Below are 19,442 nucleotides of genomic sequence, written 5' to 3' on the forward strand. Positions count from 1 at the left end.
TTCCTGCCTCAGCCTACCAAGGAGCTGGGGCTACAAACACACGCCACTACACCTGGCTTTTTTTGTTTTTTAATTTTTAGTAGAGAAGGGGTGTCGCTGTGTTGCCCAGGCTGGGAGGGTTTTTTTTTTTTTTTAGTGTTATTTTGAATCAAGATACTTTGGTCTCATGTTTCAGCTATGTTGGATTTACATAAGTGATAGTAAGAGTTTATTTAATTTGGAATAAAATGCTTTTACTAAATTATATCTGGTGTTACCCTTTTGTGTTTTAAAGGAAGTGCTTTAAATGTCTGACAAGTGGGTAAACTGTTCATGTTGCCTCTTTAATTTCAGAGTGCTCGTCTTCGGGCCGCTGGCATTGGAAAAGATTTCAAAGAGAATCCCAACCTCAGAGATAACTGGACCGATGCAGAAGGCTATTATCGTAAGTTCACATTTTATATTAACTTTAGAGTTCATTGTAACACCATGCAAAAGCATGCTGCTTGATGCAATCACAGATTATTGGAGAACTCTGAAAAATCACGTCACAGTGCCATCTTTAAAAAGTGTGGCACATCCAACAGCTGCATGAACTCGTGTGTATTCTAAAAGCAGCCCAGAAACATCACAAATGGAGGTGAGGTAAAGTCTTGATGTACAACCTAAATATATTCAAAATTATTTTCAGCCATGAGATAGTCTTCCAGAAGGAAGGGGTACGTCACTTACTCGTCTTGATCTGAAACCAAGAAAAACGACAAACAGGAAACTTTGGATGCCAGTCATGTGGTATTTGTCATGCGGGACTACAGTTGGAAAGACTTACTCAGTGTTAAAATCATCAGCAGTTGATGGCACAACAGGAACTCTTGTAGTGATCTGAAGTAGGCATGCAGCTTCTAACCACACTCTGATAGAGTGATCAGTGAAGACGTGGCTTTGATTCTTCATTGTGTCTAGGAAACCAAATAGTAGAGATTTAACACAATTTTTAAGTGACTGCACTGTGTTTCCTGCTTTCTGATTCTATTTATTATAGTCAGAATTCTAATTTTTCAATTTGCTTTTTTAGGTGTGAACATAGGTGAAGTCCTAGATAAACGTTACAATGTGTATGGCTACACTGGGCAAGGTGTGTTCAGTAACGTTGTGCGAGCCAGAGACAATGCAAGAGCCAGCCAAGAAGTGGCTGTAAAGATCATCAGGAACAATGAGCTCATGTGAGTTCAGAAGATGTGATACATGATACAATGTGTAAAACAAGTATTGCAATTATAAAGTGATGGAAACAGTTGTTTTTGACTGGATTTTAAAATTATAGCCATATATTATATGTACTAGAACAACAGGCTGATTATTTTTAATTCATTTGAGTGCATTGTAGTACCTACTATATGCACCAATAACAACTTAAACTCCTTCCCTCTATTGCCTGTCTTATGCCATCCTTTGCTTTATCTTAAGATGAGTTGAGAAATGAAAGGATCATATTGATTAGCTGTCACTATGGTGACCTGCAAAAAAGTGAAAATTTATCAGAGTGATGAGAATCTGCCTTTTTTTAATTTGTTCCTGTTTTCCTCCAATACAATAGTTAATTGCCATACCTGTATGTTGTAATACCACACACTGAGCTGGTATTAAAATGAATTTAATGTTTTTGAAATGTTAGAAATAAGTGTTAAGTTTAGATTGCCCTAGGCTTAGAAAGGACCTTGTTTTGATGGGAAGCCCCAACTTCTGTATTTAGCCGCTTACTATAAAATGTAGCTTATTGACAAATTGTAACAAGAATTTCCTCAGATAACCAAGTGTTAAAATTTGATAAGGCATCCATTACTATGTTCTGTTTTGTTGTTGTTGTTGTTTGTTTGTTTGTTTGTTTTGAGACAGAGTTTTGCTCTGTCACCCAAGCTGGAGTGCAGTGGCATGGTGGCATGATCTCAGCTCACTGCAACCTCCGCCTCCCGGGTTCAAGGGATTTTCCTTCTTCAGCCTCCCAAGTAGCTGGGATTACAGGCACCCACCACCACGCCCAGCTAATTTTTGTATTTTCACTAGAGACAGGGTTTCGCCATGTTAGCCAGGCTGGCCTTGAACTCCTGACCTCAAGTGATCCACCTGCTTCGGCCTCCCAAAGTGCTGGGATCACAGGCATGAGCCACTGCACCTGGCCCATTACTGCATTCTTAAAGGAACCAAGACTAGTGTGCAGTGTGGTTCCATTTTTGTTAAAAATAATGTCAAGATGTGGTTTTTGTTTTTTTGTTTGTTTGTTTTTGTTTGTTTGTTTTTGAGATGGAGTTTTGCTCTTGTTGCCCAGGCCGGCGTGCAATGGTGCGATCTCAGCTCGACTGCAAACCCTCCATCTTCCGGGTCCAAGCCATTCTCCTGCCTCAGCCTCCCGAGTAGCTGGGACTACAGGCACCTGCCACCACCCTTGGCTAATTTTTGTATTTTTAGTAGAGACAGGGTTTCGCTATGTTGACCAGGCTGGTCTTGAACTCCTGATCTCAAGTGATCACCCGCTTCCGCCTTCCAAAATTCTGGGATTACAGGCATGAGCCACTGCACCTGGCCTGTTTTGAGATAAAATATACCAGACTGATATTCCTTCAGGCAAAATCAAAATTTTTTAAAAATCAAAATAAGGTGGGTTTGTTCCTCAATGTTTCTGTTTTGTGCAGTGATTATTTTGGAAATTAACTCTATGTATGATAATGGTAGTTGACTAAATATAAAGTATTATGTGAATGATATATAGAGACACCATTTCTCAGTCGATTTATTAGTACTTAAAAATTCACAGACTCCTCCCACACATCACCTGATCATCAGACTGGGTCTAGCAAGTATATTACTTAGTGCTCCTAAATTCTGTATAGATTCAATTTTAACCCAATTTTGTTTTTTATTTTAGGCAAAAGACTGGTTTAAAAGAATTAGAGTTCTTGAAAAAACTTAACGATGCTGATCCTGATGACAAATTTCATTGTCTGAGACTCTTCAGGCACTTCTACCACAAGCAGCATCTTTGTCTCGTATTCGAGCCCCTCAGGTACAATGTCAAAACCTGTGCCTTAAGCTGAAAATTTAACTTCTTCATCTTTACGATCTCATTTTCGATAAATGCTGTAACAGATTTTCTGGTTATTTGATGTGTTTTATCCACACAGCTCTGGTTTTTGTTTTTTAACTTGCGGTTAACAGCTAGTCTTTGTTGTTGTTGTTGTTGTTGTTGTTGTTGTTGTTGAGACAGTCTCACTCTGTTGCTCTGCCTGGAGTACAGTGGTGCAGTCTTGGCTTTCTGCAACCTCCACCTCCCGGGTTCAAGTGATTCTGGTGCCTCAGCCACCCAAATAGCTGGGATTACAGGTGCATACCACTACACCCAGCTAATTTTTGTATTTTTAGTAGAGACAGGGTTTCACCATCTTGGCCCGGCTGGTCTTGAACTCCCGACCTCAATTGATCTGCCTACCTTGGCCTCCCAGAGTGTTGGGGTTACAGGTGTGAGCCACCGTAATCACAGCTAGTCTCTTGAATCTACAAATGTTAGTTGACTATACTGTATACCAGGCACTACTCTCATGGAGCCCATAGGTCAACAGAGAATCTCTCTTAAAATGAAATACTTCAAGGAAGGAATTTTTATCTTCAACAGCATGGCTTTGTTGTGTTTTCAGATATGAATCTATTCTAAAATCGAAATGGGAGTTTTACGTTGCATATCTTTCTTCCTACCTATTTAGAAAATTGAATTTATTGGGAAACTGTTATATACATACAATTTGACATGCTCTCCTTTCAATATGTATTTATTCTTTTATTTTATTTTATTATTATTATTATTATTATTATACTTTAGGTTTTATGGTACATGTGCGCAATGTGCAGGTTAGTTACATATGTATACATGTGCCATGCTGGTGCGCTGCACCCACTAACTCGTCATCTAGCATTAGGTATATCTCCCAGTGCTATCCCTCCCCCCTCCCCCCACCCCACAACAGTCCCCAGAGTGTGATGTTCCCCTTCCTGTGTCCATGTGTTTTATCAAATGTGAGGGTGGTTCTTACATATTTTTATATTGCACTTGATTTTACTTTATGTTTGCAAATGTTTTTGCCTTTTTATATTTCCATTTTGCATTTTAACTCCTATTTTGTTTTCTTTTTTAAATTTTCTCCTAAAAGTATGAACTTACGAGAGGTGTTAAAAAAATATGGTAAAGATGTTGGTCTTCATATTAAAGCTGTAAGATCCTATAGTCAGCAGTTGTTCCTGGCATTGAAACTCCTTAAAAGATGCAATATCCTACATGCAGATATCAAGCCAGACAACATCCTGGTAAGTCAAACAGCCAAGCTGCGCTATACATCTTGAACATACATTTCACTTCTTACTAGCAATAATATTATTACTATGAGAAACAACATCTTAGAAGCATAGTTCAGTATATTAATAACCTATTTCAAATGATTAATAATTTTTATCTTTCTTGGAAATCGGACAGTGAAATTTTATTGACAAGTATGAAGAAAAAGGAAATGCACAATTGTCCCTTTTTTTTCTCTTTTGACTGATGGATTTAAAGTGTGCACCAATCCTGGAATGCTTCACTGTAGTAATGAGTTTCTTCTGTTATCTTTAGAAAAATGCTGCACATGTTGCTGTTTTGAAATAAGGAGTGTCCGTACTCTTCTGTTTGCTAATTTTGTAGTTCCCTAAGCTGTGGCTCCTGGGAGCTCAAACACAGTAAAGCTCAGTTGTGGTTAGGTATTATATTTAAAGGCATCGCTTTTGAAGTTTATTTTATTTTGTTTTTGAACTTTCAAGTTCAGGGGTACATGTGCAGGCTTGTTACATGGATAAACTTGTGTCGTGGAGGGTTTGTACCCATTTTTCCTGGTCCTCTCCCACCTCTCACCCTCCAGCCTCTGACGGACCCCAGTGTGTATTGTTCCCCTGTGTGTCCGTGTGTTCTCACCTTTTGAAATCTTAATCCGCTTCGACTAATGACTTCTGGTGGTAACATGCAGATTTCACAATGTATATGTTTTTGAAATTTTGAAATACATACATATTATCATAGTGATGTGATTAATGCACACACACACACACTCCTCCCCTCCCCGGCCCCATTACTTCACCCTGTTTTGTGGCCTTCAGTTTGGGGCGTGTTCGCAACTTGGAGAATTCCAGCTTATCTGCTGGTAACATTCTGCATTTCGTTTTTTTAAAATGGGTTCTCCTTATCAACTCTCCTACAGTTGATGCCTAGGAGAGATCCTGAAGACTAAAAGCTAAGCGCGTAAGGTATTCTTTATTGGGAACTCTTGGAGCTATAACAAAATAAATACTTTTGATTTTTTCTTTTGTTTTTTGTTTTGTTTTGTTTTGTTTTGAGGCAAGGTCTTGTTCTGTCACCCAGGCTAGAGTGCAGTGGTGCCATAATGGCTCACTGTAACCTCCAACTCCTAAGCCCAAGCAGTTCTCCTGCCTCTGCCTCCCCAGTAGCTGGGACTACCCACAGGCACATGCCACTGTGACTGCCTAATTAAAAAAAATTTTTTTGGAGATCAGGTTTGGCTGGTCTCAAACTCCTGGGCTCAAGCAATCCGCCTGCTGCAACCTTCCAAAGTGCTGGGATTATAGGTGTGAGCCACCATGCTTGGCCAAAATAAATTCTTTAAAAATGGTAATCTCATTCAAGTTTAGGGAGTTTTTTTTTTTTTAATCAATAACTAAGCTATTTAATTCATATTTCTCTTTTTCTTTTTTGTTAATATCTTAAAATATTTCCTTCCAGACAACCACATTAGTAATGAGGTGCATTCCATTTTTACGTTTGGTCTGAATTATTGTATTGTATATCTAATGTGACTTGGAGTTAGGGGAGCTGAGTAATTTCATTGAAATGGTAGGTACATTAAAAATGAAGTGTAAATTTGTGTGGCCAATTTCATAGTTGATTTTTATCTCAATTTTTTTTATGAGACAGAGCCTTGCCCTGTCACCAGGCTGGAGTGCAGTGGCGTGATCTTGGCTCACTGCAACCTCCAACTCCCTGGTTCAAGCAGTTCTCCTGCCTCAGCCTCCCGAGTAACTGGCATTACAGGCAGGCACCACCATCCCCAGCTAATTTTTGTATTTTAGTAGAGACGGGATTTCACCATGTTGGCCAGGATGATCTTGATCTCCTAACCTCGTGATCTGCCCGCCTCGGCCTCCCAAAGTGCTGGGATTATAAGCGTGAGCCAATTTTTTGTTTTTGAATTGTGAAGTACATGGTTCATGTCAAAGAATAAGCAAAACATGTACAATTTAAAAGGTCATTTGCAGTGAGCATCTTTGTAACCATTGTGGAGGTTAAAGAATAACACATTTGCCAGTGTCACAGAAGAAACTCTTGTTTTTAAAACCTAATGCTAAACTGGTATAGGTTTTCACATACATTTAAGAAATGTGTTCCCTTCTTCCTGGGGAAGGAAAAAATAGACCTTAATCATGGAGCTGATTTTTGTTAATGAAAATCCAAAGCCTTTAGCTCATAATTTCAGGTATCAGTGTGGTTTAAGTACCACATTCCTCATGACAGGAGTAGAAGTTGTGTAGCAAACTGAAGTGCATATGAGTATGGATACCCTGCTATTATTTAAGGCGTTTTAGCCAGCCCAAGAGTTCCACTGATAGATTCTAATTTTAAAATGGTTCTTAAGTTTTCTGTGGGTATTGAAACTGCTTAAGTAGCTGAATTCAGCTTATACTTTAAAAAGTTTTAAAATAACTTTTCTATTTTAAGATGCTTTTCTGATTCCCAAGATGAAGAGAATAGTAATCAATGTGGGAGTTAAAAATAATCATTTCTGTTCCTATTAATAGCTTAACTCTGGATATCATTTATAATAGTCCAGTCTCCCCATAGAGACTGCCTAAGGCTAAAGTGTTATGCTGCTTTGGGGTGGGAGCAGTAGGCCAAGTTCAAGTCCCAACTCGGAATTTGTGTGTGTCTCTTTTGAAGGGGGGAAGGGACTCTGGAATATGAATTACCTTCACTTGTTAATCCAGAACATGCCTCTGACTCATGAGTGGCAGCAGTCATGGGAGCAACTCCAGCCTTTCTCAGCAGATGTCACTATTACTGTGTATGTTCAAGTATTTACAAAGGAAAAAAGAAACAAATGACTAATATAGAGTTCATGTTTATCAGTTTTGCCAGATATATTTAACATTTTCTTGACTAATACCTTCTTTATATTTAAGGGATTTAATATATTTTAGACTTGAAGTGATTGCTAAATTTGGGATGATATGGCAGCTTCGGATGAAGAATATTTTGTTTTTGCCCAAGTTTAATCTGAATCACCCTTCTGCTTTCATTGCCATCGTAATTCTCTGGCAACTGAAAGTTAAGTCTGATTCCTTAGTAAGGAAACTTGACTTTATTCAGGTATTCAGGGTCTTTTTAGAAGATGCTTTGCTTCATGAAATTATATTTTTCTCGCAGTACCCCACCCTTTTAAAAATGCAGTTGTTAAAATTAAATGTACTTTGTGGTATCCATTTCCTCACTGAAAACAATTTTTACTCATAGTAATGAATATTTGATACATATTAACTTTTCATAGTTAGGAAATTGAATTAAAAATAAATAGAAAAGGTATTTTTAAATGAGTGTCTTTGTTCTCAGTATTGGAATTAATAAAACTTTTCAAAGCCAATAATTTTTATTTATTTGTATTAATTATTCCTGGCTTGAATTAAATTCCCTTGAAAAAATGTTTTGCAGGTTAATGAATCCAAAACCATTTTAAAGCTTTGCGATTTTGGGTCGGCTTCACATGTTGCGGATAATGACATAACACCTTATCTTGTCAGTAGATTTTATCGTGCTCCTGAAATCAGTAAGTTTCTTAATGTTCTTTGACCTGGGCCATCATATGTGGTGGAAACCGCATACTTAATGTCTAAGCACTGTTTTCCATCACACTTCAGCAGCTGCACGAGTTCATTCATGAGGAAGGGAACCATAGCAAGTTCATCCTCCTCAGGTGGAATGAAGGTAGTTGTGACAGGAGTCTTGATCATGTCGGGCAAGAGTAGCAAAACAGTTGTGGAAAATCCTCGACTTTAGAAGACTGCTCTTGATTATTCAAGGTCTGATTATCACATTTATGGATTGTATGGGACCTTTGTTTTTTCCTGTTGCCTTGGTTGAGGCTGATTAGCACCTCCACCAAAGGCGAAATGAGAGAAGAAATACATATTTTCTTTTGCCCTTTAAGTTCCTCCCCCACACCTCCATTTTTTAAGGTTTTTAAGTTTGAGTCTCTATTAAGAATTAGTGGGAAAGAAAACAAAACTAATTGTCAAACTAAGGCATGAAGATTGTGGTTATAGTCCAAGCTAAGGTAGCCCCTCATTAGTGGAAATAAAAATTAATAGTTGTCAGTTTTCTTTATCCTCGTATATTAAAACTTTGATTTTGTTTTCAGTTATAGGTAAAAGCTATGACTATGGTATAGATATGTGGTCTGTAGGTTGCACCTTATACGAACTCTATACTGGAAAAATTTTATTCCCTGGCAAAACCAATAACCATATGCTGAAGCTTGCAATGGATCTCAAAGGAAAGATGCCAAATAAGGTAAGACATTAGCATAAGCTTCTTTAAGGTCTTAGTTTCTTATAAACTGACAAGACTGCTGACACTTGCTCACCACTAGTGAGCTATAAAACAAAAATTTCAGAAAGGTGGGTAGATGGCTATTATGATTTCTTAGGGTCTTTCCCTTTTCTGGTGTTTTAAATTAGTGGTTCTAATCAGCCAAGTGCTAAAGATAAGTGAACTTTTTCAATGATGGACAGAGAGCAGCAATATTTTGGGGATACACCCTTATTGGTAAAAGTTCCAAAATGTTTGGAAGACAGAATGGAAAACGATGTAGATCGAATTAGGTAAAATACAAGAACGTGCTTAGTGGTCAGAGAATGAATAGGTGAATATTAGATATTGTAAGAGGAACTTGATGTTAATTAATTTATTAAAGATTGGAGGTTATTTGAGAAAGTAAGGTACCTTTCTTGGTACCTTTTCTTATTTAATATCTTTCTAACTCACCCCTGATACTTCAGCTATAATGCTAGTTTCTGTTTAACATGAAGCAAGAATGTAAGCATTTATTGAAGTATCTGAGGGCCATAACTTAGCTTTTTTTTTTTTTTTTTTTTTTTTTTTTGAGACAGAGTCTTGCTTTGTCGCCCAGGCTGGAGTGCAGTGGCGAGATCTCAGCTTACCGCAAGCCACACCTCCCGGGTTCATGCCATTCTCCTGCCTCAGCCTCCCGAGTAGCTATAGGCGTGAGCCACCGCGCCCGGCCGTAACTTAGCTTTTTAAGATTTCAGCCTATTTGCTGAATTTCTAAAAGATTTGCACATTTTTCGTAAAGGTCAGAAGCCTGTATGTTTTCAATTGTGTTTTGTTGTTGGTTTTTTTTTTTTTTTTTTTTTTTTTTTTTTGAGACTGGATCTTGCTCTGTGTCCCAGACTGGAGTACAATTATAGCTCACTGCAACCTCGAACCGAACCCCTGGGCTCAAGCAATTCTCCTGCCTCAGTCTCCAGTGTAGCTGGGACTACAGACATGTGCCACCACACCTAGCTAATTTATTTAATAATTTTTTTGTAGAGGTGGAGTTTCACTATGTTGACCAGGCTGATTTGTACATATTGTCCAAATTCTATTAGGTTGGACTTTTTTTAGAATAAGTTACATAAAAATGAGCTATGTTGGTATTAGTTTTAATGAAGTCTGACCTGTATCATATTAGGGCTGTTGGAACATAATTAGTAAAGTGGCATTAGGTTTCCTAACTGCCAAGGAGAAAAAACCTGAGTTCTGTAATATTTTTAGGAAGAAATAATTTAAAGTCTTTGTTGACTCTCCAATTTTAAATAGTGAAAGCACGATTTGATGTTATAATTGTTTTAAGTCACTGCCTGGACAAATATAATTTCATGTTATTCAGTAGTTTTAGGTACAGCATTGGTATTTGCTTTTCCAAAGATGTTAATGAATTCCTGGGATCAAGGGAATCTGGGATCAAACAAACCTACAGAGACTAAATAACATACTTATTTGACTTATTGTATATTAATTAAATTGTGAGTAGGCCAGACTGTTTCATAATAGTTCAAAACCCAAGGTTTTGTTTTCTTTTGTAGATGATTCGAAAAGGTGTGTTCAAAGATCAGCATTTTGATCAAAATCTCAACTTCATGTACATAGAAGTTGATAAAGTAACAGAGAGGGTAAGTGTTTTAAATGCAGCATTCAATAGTTATTTTATTGTTAATTAATTGAGTACTAAGTCATTCTAGGAGCTGGTGAATTAAAAAAAACAAAAACACAAAAGTAAATATTTCCTTTTTGCTGTCAACCAATTCCTAAATAAAACACATCAGGCCATGGAAAAGATGGAGGGATTTTAAAATGTTTTTCTAGCATAATTAATTTGTTTTTATTATAGGTCATATTTAGGTCCTTGTCACATCTTCTTTGGATTACTTTCTTGGTCCGGCTTCCCATCCAGCTTTCTTATTGCTGCTGGAGTGATGTTTCTGAAAACAAATCTGATCATGTTCCTGTCCCTGCTTAAAAACCTTTGTTGGCTCCCTGTTACCTATGAAATAATACTTAAGTTCCTCAGAATGACAAATCCAACTGCCTTCTTCAGTTTTCAAACCTCTCTTCAGTGCACTCAGAACCCGCACCCTTCCACATTTGGCCAGAAGGCATGCTGGTTCAGACCTTTGTGCCTTTGCTAACAGACCTCCCTGAGCTTAGTCATTTCCTGTGCTGCTTCACTCCCAACCCCCTAAAAAATGTATCATCTTCAAGCCTCAGCTGAAATACACATTCTGTATGAGCCTTTCGAAAACTCCCAGATTGAAGTAATGATTTCTTTATTTTTGTCCCATTATTATATCATATGTCCCTGTCTTTGTCAGAGCACTTAATAATACTTCATGGTATTAACTTATTTACATGTCTGTCACTTACCACTTCAGGGTAGGGAAAGTACAGTGCAAACAGCTAATGCTTATCTTATTGTTAATTTTCATTGCTAACTTGGAGTTAACCCTTTTTTTTTTTTTTGAGACTTGAGTCTTGCTCTGTCACCTGTCACCTGTCACCCAGGGCGAAGTGCAGTGGCACGATCTTGGCTCACTGCAACCTCTGCCTCCCAGGTTCAAGCAATTCTCATGCCTCAGCCTCCCGAGTAGCTGGGATTACAATTGTGTGCCACCACGCCTGGATAATTTTTGTATTTTTAGTAGAGATGGGTTTTGCAGTGTTGCCCAGACTGGTCTCGAATTCCTGAGCTCAAGTGATACACCTACCTTGGGCTTCCAAAGCGCTGGGATTGCAGGTGTGAGCCACCGTGCCCGGCCCAGAGTTGGCATCAACTTTTTCATTTAAGTTTTTTGGTTACCTTTTAAAAAGATGTAGAGCATAGAGGAAACCACAGCAAAGTTTTAAATGAATAGATGATGATGATACAGTCATGCATCACATAACCACAGCATACACTCACACACATCTAGGGTAAGTAGTATGGCCTTTTGCTTCTAGGCCTGAACTGTAAGTTGGTGGACTGAATACTGTAGGCACTTTTGCAAGTGGTAAGTGTATGTGTGTATCTAAACATAGAAAAGGGAGAGCAGAAATATGGTATTCCAATCTTAAGGGACCACTGTCATGTATGCAGTCTGTCATTGCCCAAAATGTGCACTGTGTATATATATTTTGTATGTATGTATATTTTTAATATGTTTGATAGACCCCAAAACAATCTGATTTAAGTTATATATGCTTAGTAACTTATTTAGAGATACGCATTTTAAAAATTATTTTTAGGAGAAAGTTACTGTTATGAGCACCATTAATCCAACTAAGGACCTGTTGGCTGACTTGATTGGGTGTCAGAGACTTCCTGAAGACCAACGTAAGAAAGTACACCAGCTAAAGGACTTGTTGGACCAGATTCTGATGCTGGACCCAGCTAAACGAATTAGCATCAACCAGGCCCTACAGCATGCCTTCATCCAGGAAAAAATTTAAACAAGATGAAGAAACTCCAAGGGTTTGAGTAAATACAAAGACTGAAGAAATTTCACAGCAGTTTATTAATGTATATAAACTTATAAATATTTCTCCAGCAAATTTGAGGAAGCATGATATATTTGAATTAACACCAAGGGTGATATTTCTTTTAGAAATGTTAGTTAATCTGTTTTGTGTCTTACGTGAAATTTCACTGTAGAACTGTTTTAAATTGCCAAGACTGCACAAAATTACAGTGCTAATGTATATGGTTGCAGTTCACATAAAGACAAAAGCATCTGTTATAAAATGAGTAGTAATATTGGGTGGTTGATTTGTTTTTAGCAGACTTGGCTTCATTTTGGTCTTGAGATAAAATGGCCAGCATAAATGCTGTTTATATTCACGTTTTCCTAGGTGTGTGTGTGCAGGCCACAGCAGCATGCCCTTGGTGTAGTCAGTGCCGAAAGGGGTCTGTTCCTTCTTGAGCCTGCCTGCAGGGATGGTCTCCTTTTAAAGCAGGTTGTGTGCAGCATTCAGTACACTGAAGGTAAGCTAAACCATCAACATCTCTGGTGTTTTAAGATGTTATTTTATTGGAACAACTGACAAATGAGGGATGTTAGCTTTGTGGCAGAATTCCCTGCATGTGTGATAACTGATCTTGTTTTATTTTTTGGCATTCAACTGTGGCATAGTTACAATTTCTGTTTGTTCATCACATTTAAAATTGGAAGAGAACGCGCTTGATGGATAGAGCGCCTTCAGTGTACTGTTTCTTATTAACTTTACTTTTTTAAAATCAACTTGCTATAGACTTTATATACATTTTGTTAAATATAGTTCCTAGTGACATAGACACGATGCGTAGTTTCCATTTACTAATTACAAATGTTGAGGCCTAATTCTGAAAGTCCTCATATTTAAAGGCTAGACAACGTAATGAAATTTTTAACTATTTGTATGTCATTTTGAAAGTGTACTGCTTTATGGTAAAAGTGTTTTTCATTTGTTCATTGTTTTCATTATTTGTGATCATGTTGTCTTTCAATACAGGCATAAACCTTCCACTCTTGAACAAAGCAGCTGCTTTTTAAAAGCGGTAATTGCTTCTTTACCTTTTATTTCTTTTGTAAATGAAGCTTTTCTTTAAGAATGTGACTTTAAAGTGTTGTCTATTGCATAAAACAGTTGACACTCACTTATTGTAAAGTGAAGATTGTTCTACTGCATGTGAAGTGGACCATGCAGATTTCTGTATGTTCTCAGTATGCATCACTAGATAATAAAGTCTTTTGTGAACAAGGCATTTGTAGCCATTTTTAAAAGTTTTTGTCTTCAGTGCTGGTAAGTCAGGTAAACCATAAATAGTTAAAAGCAACCTTTTGTTTTTTTTCCTGAAAGTTTTTAATTGAAAGTATTATTAGTTAAAGATGTAAACCTAGCCAAAATTACCAGTTTATTAATAATTAGGATCCTAATTATTTCAAAAAATCCTACAAATATTGTCAGCTTTCAGTGTAGTGAGATTATTCCTGTAGGTTATGGGGTATAATTCAGGATTTAACTAATGTTTCTGCTATTTTCTCACTTTTCCTTTTGATGGTGCGGAAAGAGAAAAAGGAAAACGGGGCACAGGCCATTCGACGCCTTCTCCAAGGGGTCTGATTTGCTGAGACACCAGCTTCACCTTCTTAACAAGGTTATTTCTGACAGCATGTGTAGATAAACATTTAGCAACAATTTAAGACAAAATCGTGTAAATCAGCTTGGTTTTGCAACACAAAGGAATTTGTATTATTAACATGGTAGAAGAGAATTTTTCAGAAATATATGTAATCTTTGCTGTTTGGGGGGTAAAATTAATGCTTGTCTCCCTGAGGAATATGGAAAATAATCAGATTTTAGGGGTTTAAATAATATTTTTAAATTGTAAATGGGATTTTTTTATTCACCCAGGCACCTAATTACAACAAGCATGCACATTTTGGTGCATTCAAGAATGGAAAATCAGAATAGCAGCATTGATTCTTCTGGTGGGTTTTGCTCCATTTAAAGACATGAAATGAACTACAGCCAGGAAGGTGATAGATGATATAATAAGCCACCTCTGAACCTACACCCCGTCTCTTCACGGTTTAGACTTACTAAAATAAATACAAGGTGATTTTCATCTTCAGGTAGAGTGAAGCCTTTTAAATAAGGCGTCACAGGTGCAGCTATTCTACCTTAATGAAATGGGTAGTGATATTCCCACCATTATTTATTTCGGTGATAATATGCTGCATATTCAAGTCTTTTGTAGTTATTTTCACCCAAAGTAGTTGACAATTTGATGCTTCTGGTGATGTTTATGGCTTCATTTTATATAATTTTTAAAGTAAGTTCCACTAGAAACAGTTCATCTTATACCTTCAAAACTATTACCTGTTCTTTAAAAAACAAAGTTGCTTGTTACTTGTTCTTTGTGTTTTAGGTGCAGCTCAGTGGAAGATGATGACAACCAGAAGACATGAGCTAAGGTTTCTGTCCTATAAAAGATTTATTTAAAAACAATCCTTCATTTAGTTTTTGTCTAATTTTTTAGTTTTCAGCATTATGATTTGGGTTTTATTAGTGTTTGGTATTTAGAATTAGTGCTATTGTGGTGTTCATCTGTAAAGTGCTTGTTTTATCATACTTCCTGCCTCTCCCCTCCCCCAGTTTCTCCTCCCCTAAAATAAAAATAGTGGTCAACTTTAGTAATATAAAAGGCTGTTGGACGCTGAGATTCCACATAACACATGGTTGTCAAAATTGGATCTTCAGGATTCTTAGAAAAACCACCAGAATAGCATATATCTAAAAGTAGTCTTCAGCTTTAGGCAGATGCAAAAGAATAGAAACTGGAATATTAAGAATACTGTTCAACTCCTTTAGTATCTATTCCCCATCTTACCCTTTAGACACCTCGTTATTAACCAGTGTTCCAGTCTTAAAGTAGACAAAATATTCAGAGCCATTGTTTTTTTTTTTTTAAGGGAAATAAAAAAGATGATACTGTGGGTTTTTTATACTCCCCAATTTAGCATATCTAGACTACCTATTTGAAAGGAACCCTATCCACTGTCTTATGTATGTTACATGATTTTCTTACACTCTGTAATTTTGCTGAGGTGCAATTTGGAACTCTGCAAGACCTACTAGATTGAATTTATTTAGTGAATGCTCCTTAATAAATTTGCATTCATCTTTTAGAGCAGCTGTATAGTTTTCAAATGCTATCTGCCATGAATTTTTTGCTTTTATTATACTTTATGGCAAAAGTGATATCAAGTGATTGTCAGACTTGAGGGCTCATGAAGTCTTAGGTATGGCTCTCAAAGATGTTACAGTTTTTTCTAGGGTTGGGAGAATAGTTGAGATCTGGAAAGCATAGACATTTTTTACGCTCTGGATAGACTTTATTCTTGAAGGTCATCAGAAATGAGGTTGGAATTTCAAGGTTTTGAGCAGGGGGAGCATCTTATATTCACCCTTAAATCGTTATTAATACATCCCATTTTCTTCATTCCCCGATAGCTATCTCATTTCATTCACTTTCTCAAAATATTGTTTTAAAATAATAGAAATGTTTTGTCATTAGTAAGTACCACTTTATTCCTAACAAAAATAAGTACTCAGGACTTTTTTTTCAATATGAAATATTTATGTAATGTTTTATGGTATGTGGTAGAGGAAGTAAAATGTAATGTTCTCAGTTTTGTTCCATATTTGCATTCCTCTTATGCTTTACCTGTATTTTATCATTTGTAAGCAGAACTCTAGCTATATGGGTAAAAATAAAATCTCTGAGATGAAACAAAGGAATCAACATGATAAAATTTAGGCGAAGTAATTAAGAAATGGCCCTTTTGAATGTTGAAGATAGGAAATAAGCCATATATTCAAATATGTAATTTTCCTCCTTTAGTTATAATGACATCTTTACCAATTGGGCTTCATAAATGTGTTTCTTTCTTAATAGTATCCTAGTTCCAGCATATATTCAACATGAATTTTATCATTCTCCTCCTAATGGAATGTCTTCCTTATAGAAATGTTCACGACACATTCATTTGTGTTTTTTACATGTCAATAATGTATGCTAAATTAAAATGTTGTTTTCCAGTTATTCTGATAGATGTCATTATGGCATCCTTAATTTTTCTTCTCCTTCTGTATATAGGGTAAGGGACTGTTCTGAAGAACCTTTCCATTTAATGATCAAGATATGGAAGCTGATTTCTGAAAATGCTCAGTGTATACTCTAATTATTTATGGTACCATTTGAATTGTAACTTGCATTTTAGTAGTGCATGTTTCTAATTGACTTACTGGGAAACTGAATAAAATATGCCTCTTATTATCATATTGTCTCCTGGTTTTTTTCTTTGGTTGAGTTCAGATTTTCCTCACAAACATCAAAACATTTTCAAAGCATTAGGTGTAGGACACCAAAGGGTGTATTATATTCATGTTCCTGTTACATACATTTCTGCTTTGGTTTTCCTAGTAATGGAAACAGATAAGTAATGAGCCAACTCCTGTTTTTATAACGATAAAAATAAATTGGTTCATTGCCCACATGATAGCTTGACAAATCTTGGGCTCTTATCCTCAGTCTACCCACTCTTTATTTTCTTCTTTCAAGGAACTGTTTTTGGCTTTTCAAAACAGTGAGTAAAATAGATTCACAGTGTAGTTTGTGAATCTTAGTGCATGCAAAGCAGGATTGGAGAAAGGCAGGCAGAATGGCCTTGTAGAATGCACCCACCCACCCCATTGGAGCTAGCCACCGCAGAGTGGCAGGTAGAAGCTAGTGTGGTTGATTCCGGGCTAAGAAATGGTCAAATGGCACTGGCTCTGGATAGTCTTCATGCAAAGGCTCCAGTTATAATTTTGTTAGACTGCATAACTATCTAAAGTGGCTATGAGGTTATTGTATCTGGTACATTTTAGGGAAAATAGTATGCAGGATGTATTGGTTAAGGACCTTTCACACATACTTTTTTTCTTTTTTTCGAGACGGACTCTCCGTCTGTTGCCAGGCTGGAGTGCAGTGGCACAATCTCAGCTCACGGCAACCTCCGCCTCCTGGCTTCAAGTGATTCTCCTGCCTCAGCCTCCCAAATAGCTGTGATTACAGGCGCCTGCCACCATGCCCCGTTAATGTTTGTATTTTTAGTAGAGACGGTTTCACCATGTTGGCCAGGCTGGTCTCGAACTCCTGACCTCAGGTGATCCACCCGCCTCAGCCTCCCAAAGTGCTGGGATTACAGGTGTGAGCCACCACACTCAGCCACACATACTTTCTCTAATTAGATTCAACCTCATGAAGATCCAGTGAGCTGAGAACCATCGATGACTGGAGAGCTAAACATGGGTATTTATGAGCAAACTAAGTTTTCCTGAACAGAATTTATATGTGTGTTATAAACTGCCAAATGTTTAATGGTGGACGTTGACTTCCACCAAGTATGAAAAATAGCCAAATATTTTGTATTCATGTCTCCAGTTTTGTCCACTACATATGTAGACAAGTGGGTCCCACTTCACCTGTTTGAACCAGGTCTTTTCCCCCATCAGCCTACAGGATAAATTTGAGATGATACATCTCTAAGCCCTACAAAACTTGCCACTTCTGGTCTCAGTCCCATCTCCCATGCCCATTCCCACTCCTAGTCTCACTGAAAGGGTTTGTGTCTGTTGCACCATACCATTTCCCTGTGTCTTGGCACATGCCCTGCAAGAAACAGGACATTGTTAGGAATAATTGTTCCTGCACCTAACTAGTGCTAAGGAGGTTCATTCTCCAGATGATCTGCCCTCCTGTGTCAGTCTTACTTCCGTCATGTATTTTGTGAATACTTGTATATGCCAGGCACTTTTGCTGCTAGTCATTTAACCCGCACATGATTATATGAGATAAAGACAGTCTACCCACTTTACCCATCAGAAAAGTGAAGCAAGAGAGGTTAAGGAAACTGCTGAAGGTGTTAGAGGTGTTCAGTGGCAAGAGTCTGGGTTCGAATTTAGCCTAGCGACAGAGCTAGTGCTTGTAACCACTATGTCATGCATGACAATTGGTAGTCAAGTACTACCTGCCAGGATACAGTGGTGAGCAAACAGGCATGTCCTTGCTGAAGGTTTTACAAATAAAAATTACATCACGACCCTGGGGGCGAGGGAAAGAATCCAGGTAGCTAAGAAAAGTAGAAATGAGAATGGACACAGAGGGCTTGTCAAAAAGGTTCAGTACACAAGTTAGAAGGAATTGTAAGAATTAAAGATGGTTTGTGGGAAACAGGTCATTGCAAGTTGGAATTTAGTGAAAATGTAAGTCCACTTTGGCATATACTTTTATGAGAGGGATATTATACCACTTTGGATTAATGGGACTGATTGTATGGGATACAGGTAAAATTTCATTATGCTAAGGGAGACTAACCAATTACGTTTGTTTTCTATTGCTGTGCTATATGATTCTAGAAAATTCTTTGAAATTTTCTAGACTGGGATTACAGGCGTGAGCCACCATGCCCAGCCGCCTTTTACTTTTCATTTGGTACCATTGGATAATGGTTGAAGTTTTAATCGTGTATTTTTTTTAATTTTTAGAAAAATTAATTTGAATTCACCAACCATCCACTTAAAACCCAAACACAGTATATTCCAAAATATCTGAACCTCTGATTTATGTATGTTACATCAGTCCTTTCCCTTACATCTTTCAAAGTGTGATCCAAGAACCACCTGCATTAAAATCACCGGGAATATTTGTTTATAATGTGTGTCCATGGGTCCCACTTCCAAAGATTGTGTTTCAGAGGGCCTGCAATAGAAGCTAGGACTCTATTTGTTTCCTTGATTCTTAGGGGCAGTAAAGTTTGTCAGTCACGTAGTTTTCCTTTTTCACTAGTTAATGAGTTATGTGTTGGCTGAATGAATTTCAAATAACCAGCCTTAAGACTTCCAGCAGTGCAGAGCCTTGGAAAAAACTCTAGTAACATGACATTTTGGCTGCTCTGTGGACAGTGATCTTGCCAATTTTTCCTTCAACATTTAGAAAATACTGAGTGGAAGAGGGTTATTTCATGCCTAAACCTGTAGTTGGGCCCCAAAGAGAACTATCTTTCGTGTATATGACAAAGAAAGGCCGGGGACATAGAAAATTTCTAAGGATTTGGGAGGAGCTAGTAGGATCTAGAGGATCTTGTACATTAACAGAACAACAACTTCTTTAGCTTTTAAGGGCCAAGTAAATGCCCAAAGGATAGGTCAAAATGATAGATCTGTGGAGATGAGGGCACAGGAAAAAAATAAAAATGAT

General features: G+C 37.3%; 2 protein-coding genes and 1 long non-coding RNA gene across 13 annotated transcripts in view; 2 read left to right on the forward strand and 1 right to left on the reverse strand.

Moving 5' to 3' along the window:
- Nucleotides 1-13,398, forward strand: part of PRP4K (pre-mRNA processing factor kinase PRP4K) — a 40,724-nt gene extending 27,326 nt beyond the window's left edge. Inside the window, exons 8-17 of one of the 6 annotated variants that reach the window (XR_010140190.1) lie at nucleotides 334-424; nucleotides 1,055-1,202; nucleotides 2,903-3,040; nucleotides 4,179-4,332; nucleotides 7,775-7,889; nucleotides 8,481-8,632; nucleotides 10,210-10,296; nucleotides 11,906-12,179; nucleotides 12,509-12,641; nucleotides 13,148-13,398. Coding sequence is in view for 1 of the 6 variants with exons in the window: in NM_001132751.2 (NP_001126223.1) it covers nucleotides 334-424; nucleotides 1,055-1,202; nucleotides 2,903-3,040; nucleotides 4,179-4,332; nucleotides 7,775-7,889; nucleotides 8,481-8,632; nucleotides 10,210-10,296; nucleotides 11,906-12,109 (1,089 nt within the window). In the remaining 5 variants the exon portion in view is untranslated. 6 annotated transcript variants of the gene reach the window in all.
- LOC129059856 (uncharacterized) lies at nucleotides 333-1,063 on the reverse strand. The gene is made up of 2 exons (XR_008525926.2): nucleotides 809-1,063; nucleotides 333-721 (listed from the first exon to the last, which is right to left on the reverse strand). It is a non-coding gene; the product is annotated as an uncharacterized LOC129059856 (long non-coding RNA).
- Nucleotides 13,399-18,188: 4,790 nt separating the features above from the next.
- LOC134761642 (testis expressed protein 56) overlaps nucleotides 18,189-19,442 on the forward strand; it is a 65,293-nt gene continuing 64,039 nt past the window's right edge. For 4 of the 6 annotated variants that reach the window (XM_063725315.1, XM_063725316.1, XM_063725317.1 and 1 more), the window contains exon 1: nucleotides 18,295-18,448. The gene's annotated coding sequence lies outside the window, so the exon portion shown is untranslated. Of the gene's footprint in view, nucleotides 18,449-19,442 lie in introns of all 6 variants that reach the window. The other 2 variants (XM_063725318.1, XM_063725319.1) reach the window with 2 other exon arrangements.

Source organism: Pongo abelii, chromosome 5, assembly GCF_028885655.2.
Source record: "Pongo abelii isolate AG06213 chromosome 5, NHGRI_mPonAbe1-v2.0_pri, whole genome shotgun sequence".
NCBI lineage: Eukaryota > Metazoa > Chordata > Mammalia > Primates > Hominidae > Pongo > Pongo abelii.